The sequence below is a fragment of the Sinocyclocheilus anshuiensis genome, unplaced genomic scaffold, assembly GCF_001515605.1.
Source record: "Sinocyclocheilus anshuiensis isolate Anshui unplaced genomic scaffold, SAMN03320099.WGS_v1.1 scaffold1141, whole genome shotgun sequence".
Classification (NCBI taxonomy): domain Eukaryota; kingdom Metazoa; phylum Chordata; class Actinopteri; order Cypriniformes; family Cyprinidae; genus Sinocyclocheilus; species Sinocyclocheilus anshuiensis.
The window spans coordinates 449,869-458,358 of NW_015554222.1; the positions used below are offsets into that span (position 1 = coordinate 449,869).

At 36.0% G+C, this 8,490-nt stretch overlaps 1 protein-coding gene across 3 annotated transcripts in view; it reads left to right on the forward strand.

Annotated features, from left to right (window-relative positions):
- Positions 1-8,490, forward strand: part of LOC107671159 (UPF0577 protein KIAA1324-like) — a 21,176-nt gene that overhangs the window by 11,021 nt on the left and 1,665 nt on the right. The window contains exons 15-22 of one of the 3 annotated variants that reach the window (XM_016464024.1): positions 282-455; positions 533-716; positions 1,812-1,908; positions 2,058-2,159; positions 2,663-2,789; positions 4,143-4,321; positions 4,422-4,593; positions 8,461-8,487. In XM_016464024.1, coding sequence (XP_016319510.1) covers positions 282-455; positions 533-716; positions 1,812-1,908; positions 2,058-2,159; positions 2,663-2,789; positions 4,143-4,321; positions 4,422-4,593; positions 8,461-8,487 — 1,062 coding nt within the window. Of the gene's footprint in view, positions 1-281; positions 456-532; positions 717-1,811; positions 1,909-2,057; positions 2,160-2,560; positions 2,639-2,662; positions 2,790-4,142; positions 4,322-4,421; positions 4,594-8,460; positions 8,488-8,490 lie in introns of those variants that run through there. The other 2 variants (XM_016464025.1, XM_016464026.1) reach the window with 2 other exon arrangements.

An 8,490-nucleotide genomic window follows, 5' to 3' on the forward strand; every position in this document is an offset into this window, starting at 1 on the left:
TATATATGTAATTTTAAACATAATATGTAATGTAATGTTTTCAAAAGTTTGACTAATGATATCTAGCACTATTCAGTACAAATATTCAGAAACCACTGGAAAAAATATGATGAATGGTCGTTATGTGACATTAAAAAAATGCTTTTTATTTTAAGTCATTATGCAAATTGATAAAATGACAAAATGGCTGAGTGGTTGAGAACATGGGCATTACTAAACGTGCTTCAGGAATAATAACTAGTAAGTGTATGACTGTTCTCTCTTGAATGTTTAAATTCTAGGAGCACAGTGTGTGTTTCAGCGACTGTTCATTCACATACACTGACCAGATTCGGACTCTTCAGTATGACTTCAGTGCTCTGACCTCCACCGGGTCCATCATGAATGGGCCCAGCTTCACTGCGAAAGGCACAAAGTACTACCACCTCTTCAATATCAGCCTGTGTGGAGCTGAGGTATGACGTCAGCACCTGAAATGAGCAGAAATGACATCACAAGAATGTTATTTATTCATTCATCTGTCTTTTGTCAGGGTCACAAGGCTGCGGTCTGCAGAGATAATGTCACAAACCTGCCCAATGAGGACGCTGAAGGTGGTCAGCAGGGCAGTTCAGTGGAGGCTTTTCTCTGTCAATCAACGATTATCCCATCCGATGGGCGGGGCTTAAGAACAGCTCTTTCCTCTCAGTCCATTAGCCTGGCCGACACTTTTCAGGGTGCGACCATTTCATATTTTTAAATTTCAAACTAAAAAATATATTTTTGAATTCTTGATAGTGTAGCATATGTGACTTGCACATCCATGTTTCATTCATTTGAATTACTTGCTAATAAGGCTGCCAAAATTAATGTTGTAAGTTATTAGATCAATTAAATGTTTAACAGACTTTCCATTATCAGTAAAAAATGGAGAAAAGCATCCTTAATGGTCTATTTAATTATAAATTAAATCCCCGATGGGCTTTTTACTGAAGTAAAGTCATTTGCAGTTTAATCATCAAAGCTCAATAAGTATGAAATATCACCTATGAGCAAAAACATTGTCTGCGCTGCTATTGTTAATGAGAAGACCACTTGGGGACTGTGGCAACTATAAAACATCTTCATGCAGTGTTACTTTTTTGTTCGTACTATCTGAAGTTGAATTATTCTTTTTTTGTGTATACAAGAAACAAATTAACAGTGTTTTCCACACACTTTTGCTCGTAAGTAATCCTGTTACACCCCAACATTCCTGCCAGAAAATATAATATGTAATATTTTTTTATAGAATTGTTATATATTTAATGAAATATAGATACATTTATATGATTCTTTTATATATTCTGTATACATTTTATATGTTTATGTCTGTATATTATTTTATATTGTTTTATTATTATATTATTAAAAAAATATATAATGATTTAAAAAAAAATAAGGATTATATCATATATCGGGACCTAGATGGAATGCAATATTTACATAAAAAACCTTGGGTATTGTTATGTTGAACCCATGTTTTCATAAAAAAATCTTAACGTCCTGACATTTGGAATATTTACTGTTCATAGCCTTTAATATTAGAGAAACTCCAGCCAATAAAAATGTGCTGTAGATTTCCGTTTCTTTATAATAATTTTACACAGTGCCTGTCATCTGTGTTCTCAGGTATAAAACTCAGCATATAAAAAATTGGCTTCTTGTTTAGTGATAAATACGATTAATTACTTGAATCTACGGGTGGTCCTGCTTACTAAGCACTTCCTGCTGTGCTGCCTGTCACCCCCATGTGTCCTCTAAGACAGGTTGTGTGTGTGTTTGTGCCACAGGAGCCACAGTGGAGAAATCACTTAACGGAATAACCGCCAGACCAGAACTATTTCCATCTGCATCCAAGAGAATCCCAGATGTCCACTTCTTCTATCGGTACTGGCAGTTACGTCATCAAACCTAAAGTGCCTCTTAAAGTTCCTCTCATGTATGGTTGTCTGGAGTTTTAGGGGTTTTGTAATAAATGTTTGTTCTTTTCCCTCTATCATCCATTACCTGTTTAATGGTGTCTTTTATTTGTAAAGATCTTCACAGGTCACAACCTCATGTCAGAGAGGCAGGAATGCAGTGGTTTCACTGCGCTGTAACCCAGAGAAAACAGCGAAGGGAGACATATCTGTACCCAGGTAAACGCACGCAAACAAGCACACTGTTAATGCAGTCTAAATTTGGCACAGGGCATCTCCCATCATGCCATACCAAATCACCTAACTGCAGGCCCACTGAGTTGATTTATTTGTCTTGTTTTATTTTTTGTAACATTTATTTTATCACCAAAGGTGTGTGTCACTTATTTTGTTATATTTATATTATGGATTATTAATTATGTAATTATTATGGTAATATATTAGAGAACAACTTGCAGTGTTTAAGATCAGATTTCTACAGCGATTAAGAAGGGATGGTTTCAGTTAGGGTTGCCATGTCTGAAACAAAACAAGTACTATTGCTAATCAAAAGTTGCCCATTTCTTTTTCTTTCATGGTTTTCTCTGTCTGGGCTCCCTTCTGTCAAAATTGTGTTCCAGGGAGATTACTAGAACCCGCGGACTAAAAAACAACCCTTGACAGCAAAAAAAGTAAAAGTAGCCCAATTCCAGTTTAGATTGACTTCCTCTGTCCTGTGTCAGTGAGTGTCCTGCAGGGACCTGTGACGGCTGCACGTTTCACTTCCTGTGGGAGAGCTCTAGTGCGTGTCCACGCTGCACTGCTGTCGACTACCACGCCATTGAAGGAGCCTGTAAGGCAGGAGTGCAGGTACTCTTTCATTAGTTCTACTGATTAGTTACTGTATAGTATTGTCTGAGAAATTAGTTGTAATGTTTGTCAAGTCACCTTTATTTATATAGCGCTTTATACAATACAGATTGTGTCAAAGCAGCTTTACAGTGTTCAACAGGAAAAACGTGTGCCGATAATGCAAGAGGACAATAGAAAACAGTCAGGTTATCAGTTAAAGTCAGTTTATTGTTGATTCATTGATGTCATCGTCCAGCTCAGTTCAATTCTCTTCCAATAGTGTCTGTGCAGTCAAGTCAACAATGTTACCAGAAATTGTGTCCCCAACTAATTAAGCCAAAGTCGACAGTGGCACAGAACCAAAACTCCATCGGTGACAGAAATGGGGAAAAAAAAAAAAAAACCTTGGGAGAAACCAGGCTCAGTCGGGGGGCCAGTTCTCCTCTGGCCAGATGAAACCAGCATGGCGTGGTTTAATTCCAGGCTGCAACGCATGTCAGATTGTGTTTGTGTACCAAGTGCAATTAAAATTGGCTTTGGTAAGGAACTGCAAGGTAATACACCGCCTAGTTTAAATCAGATAGTAAGAATAATAGTCTGATCCTCGTTGATGTAAGTAATAAAATCAGTCTACTAAAGAAAAGCATCTGTTGTGACTTGTGCATCTTCTACTGAATTTATCATCAGAAGTTTATCTAGGGTAAGTTTGTTTTCTTCAGAACTCTGTGTGGCAACACATATGTGGATTATTCTTCACATTAAGCCGCCAAAACAAAAATGAATAATCACAGTGGGTGTTCACGTGTTTGTGACAGGTGCGTTGTGAGACACGATGACTAGCTTGAATATGATGCCTGAGTGACTTGCTCTTTTTGTCGCAAATAGAAAAGGGAAAACGAAGTACATTACTGTTCAAACGTCTGGTGTCAGTAAGGTTTTTTATTTTTTTTAAATAAATGTAATACTTTTATTTAACAAAATCAAAAGTGACGGTCAAGACATTTACAATGTTACAAAAGATTTCCATTTTAAATAAATGCTGTTCTATGTATTCATCACAGAATCAGTTTTCACAAAAATATTAGGCATCACAACGGTTTTCAACATTGATAATAATAATAATACATTTTTCTTGAGCAGCAATTCAGCATAATAGAATGATTTCTGAAAGATCATATGACACTGAAGACTGGAGTAATGATGCTGAAAATTCAGCTTTGCATCACTAAATTACATTTTAAAATGTATTAACTTTATTGCCCCCAAACGTTTGAACAGAGTGTAGCTATATAATAACATAAATAAATAAATAGCAGGTGAGATTCAAAATGCCACAGTTAACCGCGTAATGATGTGGATTTTCATTCTAAGGACACAGTGTTTGTATGGACTGAACCTCGGCTGTGTACTGGAGGACTTACTCTCCCGCTGAAGAGAACGTCTCCATGCGAGGCGATTGATTTCTGGCTGAAGGTGGGCGCTGGGCTTGCAGTGTTCTGTGCTATTCTGCTCGTCTCCCTGACCTGCTACTTCTGGAAGAAGAACAAAAAGTATGATTCTTGTGACTATTTTAGGTTTTGGAGGTATACAACCATCTCTCTTTGTTTATGCTAATAAGCTTCGTACTTCTTTATCTTTGTTCTCTGATAGGCTAGAGTTCAAGTATTCCAAACTTGTGATGTCGGCCAATAAAGAGTGTGAGTTGCCGGCGGCGGACAGCTGTGCCATTATGGAAGGAGAAGGAGAGGAGAATGAGGAGGAAGAAGTGGTTTATGCCAACAAGTCTTCTCTTCTGGCTAAGCTGAAGGCTATCGCTACCAAGGTTAGCTAAACCACAGCAGGTTTAAATGCTTTCCTTAAAATAAACATTGTAAATGGTGTCACAGGAAAAAGAGTTAATCTCTTTTCTGTTTTTGTGTATTAAAGAGGCATACAACCCAGAAAAACAGGTACTCAGTTTTTAAGAACATAAGCTGATTGAGGAAATTATACATTACACCACTGAACCTCATTGCTATACTACTTTTTTAAAGGTTGAGCTTGTGCTGCACCAAACAGAACGGCAAGAATAATATGCTTTAATCTAAAGCAACTTAAAAAAGAGGAACAAAAGCAATTAGTCAAGGAGCCAATGAGAGTTGTAATATAAACACATTTATTTGAGGAGAAATGCAGAGAAGATTTTTTTTTTTTTAATGTGGGTGTATGTTTTTGTTTCTCAATTTTTTTGGTGGAAACTGATTTACTACCTTTCGAAAGTTTGAGGGAAGATTTAAAAAATATTTAAATACTTTTATTCATTAAGGATGCATTACATTTATCAAAAGTAACAGTAAAGACATTTATAATGTTACAAAAGGTTTGTTTCAAATAAAGACTTTTGAATTTTCTATTCATCAAAAATAGTCAGCTTCCACAAAAATATTGAGCAGAAAAATTGTTTTCAGCTCTAATAATAAGCATAATTGAGCACCAATAATAATTGAGCAGCAAATCAGCATATTAGAATGATTTCCGAAGGAGCGTGTGACTTTAAAGACTGGACTAGGCTGTAGAAAATTCAGCTTTGCATCAAAATGAATAAATTAAAATTGAAAATGTATTAAAATAGAAAACATTTTAAATTGTAATAATATACTATTTGTAATAATTTACTGTATTTTTGAGCAAATAAATGCAGCATTGGTGAGCATAAGAGTCTTCTTTAAAAACATTTTTAAAAATCTTAATTATTTAAAAAAAACTATTTAGTGACCTCTACTGGACATTCAAGGAAGTGTTTTCAAAAATATGCTTCAAGTTGTTAATGATTTTCTCTTCCACACCTTGCAGTTTCTTCATTGCATTTCTGATGAAATGACCTCAGTTCAACCCTCCCTGTACTCTTTTTCCCTCGCTTTGCTTTTTCCTTTGTTTTTCCCTCTTGCACTCCACGCTAGAAGCCACTGCAGTCAGAAAGTTAGCTGCAAGTCTGCGTGAGGGTGGGTGTGTGTATATGCCTTGATGTTTAACTCAGGGCAGTTGACGGAGCCGCTGAGGGACTTCTAGAAACATCTGTAAGATTAAAGACTGTTGAGCTGCTTTGGCATATGCGGCGTGTCCACTGCCAATTAGAAGAGAGTTTGAGAGGGAGAGAGTTGTATTCAAGTATCAGAACTTCCATTGTCACTTTAAGTCTCAAACGTTCAGTCCTGAAAAATGCCGTACGACCTCCTGTGGGAATGTGCTCAGATTTCCTGCGGTATATGGAGTCAGGTTTGGTCCTGTAATTATCAGGGAAGTTAATTAAGAGAATAATCTGTCCAAATCGAGAGGAATTAATCAATCATGTTCCTGGTGACTGGTTCTCCCTAAATAAACCCTGCTAAATGAGCAAAAACTGTATTAGCTGGTCTCTCAGCCTGGTTTTAGAGGGGTTTTGGGCACTTTTCAGAAGGCTGGGGCCCGTTCTTCGTACGTCGCTAACTCGGTTAGCTGGATTTGATTGTTGATGATTTGGCATGATCTTGGATTGTTTGGTTCTTTGAAGCTCATCCCGGAGTTGCTGTCATAGCAACAGGTCCGTAAGCTTAAACCTGCTCGGGAGCAGGCTTATTTCATGTAAACAGGATTAGATTGCATCTTTTTAAGCAGAATTGAGACTTAAAATCTGTCCCAGCCACCGTTACTTTGTTACAAGAGTATCCTACTAATCAAGGGACAATATTTAAAAATAATAATCATTTAAAAATTAATTTAAAGATAATATAATAATGTTGTGTTGACTTTAATACTATAGACACAGCCAGTTTTACTCGCTGAAAGATTTATTCGTCATAAAATTATTGCTTCATAATTGTATTTGAGTCTTACACACATGCTATACAGATAATGTAGAGTCGTGCGTTAATTTGAGTGGAGACAGATATTATGGGAGTGGCTTGATGGAGCGCAGGAGATGCTGATAACATGATCTTGACCCTTAAGCAACTTTAATTAATGCTGTCACGTAACAAATCTGTTCAAATATAAAATTAAATGAATTGCTAATTACTACATTGAAATAAAAATGTAAAGCCTGTACAAATATTAGAAATCGTGAATATAAATAATTGGGAATCATGTAAAAAATTTAAATAAAATAAAAACTGTGCACATTTCATTTATCTATTATAACATTTATGTAGTTTTGTTCGCTTGGCTGTTTCCTTATAAAAGTCAAAAAATTCAACCCATGAACGAGCAATTATCTCAGATAACTCAAACCAGCCATACTAATCATCAACAACAGGTGCATTCGAAGAACCGAATTAGCCAGATCCTGATTAGCGCGATGATATCATCTTGGATGTGACATTTCATCTCGGATATAATAAGCGACATACGAAGAATGGGCCCCCGGGCATTAAGAGTTACATTTTGTTTTGTTGTTGTTGTTGTCAGACAGTGGAGTGTATTGAATGAATGGTACAAAAATATATTTTTGTACCATGTTTCTGCTGTTTTCTAATAGTTGTTTCATATATATATATATATATGTATATATATATATATACACTAATTGTGCTAATACTAATTATTTAATTTTATAAATTTCAATAATTTTATTTAAAAATGCTGTCATATGAATATTCATGACTCTATTTTTACAGGTTGGAATATATTATTTTTCAAATACATGTGTATGCTGAATGTGTTGTAAATTCAAAAGTTCAAGTCTCAAATTATACATGCGATATTTTGCCAAACCATAAAAAAAAACATCCTAAATATCAATGCTTGGGTCTTTGAGGGTTAAAGATTTTGTTTTTTAATGATTATTTGTTTGTTTTTCTCTACATAAAAAAAGTTATATACTTTGTAGTGAAATCGTTCCAGAGGTAGAGAACGTTGTTATGATGCAGTTAAAATAACAGAAGACAAAAATGATTTCATTTGTAAAAATGTATACAAGAATCTTTAATAAGACCAGGAACATGTATTCATAGTAAATAGGCTCTATTTTGACTCCTACTTGTGAGGAATTTAGTATGTTGCAAATCTAATGGCACAAAATATTGAGCTAGTAAGAAATAACACAAATATTGGGTAAAATAGTGCAATTTTAACTTTAAATAGAAGCCTTTCAGTATTGAATGCAATATGTACATTTTAGCCAACATTTCTCTCAGCTCAATGGATCTGCCATTTTGGATGGATTTTTCACTGTGCTTGTCGTAATTCATACGGTTTTCTTTTACAGAGGATGTATGTGATGCTGCCTTACATTTTGCCAAAAAGAGTTCTTAAAATGCAGGATATTGTTGTTGGCTACCTTTTAGAACAGCTTTTGCGTAGGGAGCATGTCAGTGATGCATTAAAAACTGTCTATGTAGGCAACTAGGTTTCATAACCAAACTTATGTGTGAATATAACAGCGTTTCCTTAGCGTTCCAGAAATCTGTGCCATACAGCGGCAGTTGCAGGTCATTTGTCTTTGTTTAACAGACCTAGCTTACCGCAACTCGCTGTTTGATTTGCATGCTGGTTGTCCTGGTAACGCGTGGTGTCCGCGGACAGTCCTTGGCCTTTGCAGGGTAGGCTTTTCAAAGGGAGGCGACCTTGACGAAGAGGCCGATTCTGCACTCTGTTTGTGAACATTTGTCGCGCCCGCGTTCAGTGATTTGTTCCCAATTCGCCTGCGTTTTCAAAACCGTGTTCCTGTTTCTAGGGCAACAAGAAGAGCGGTGAAGCCGTCCAA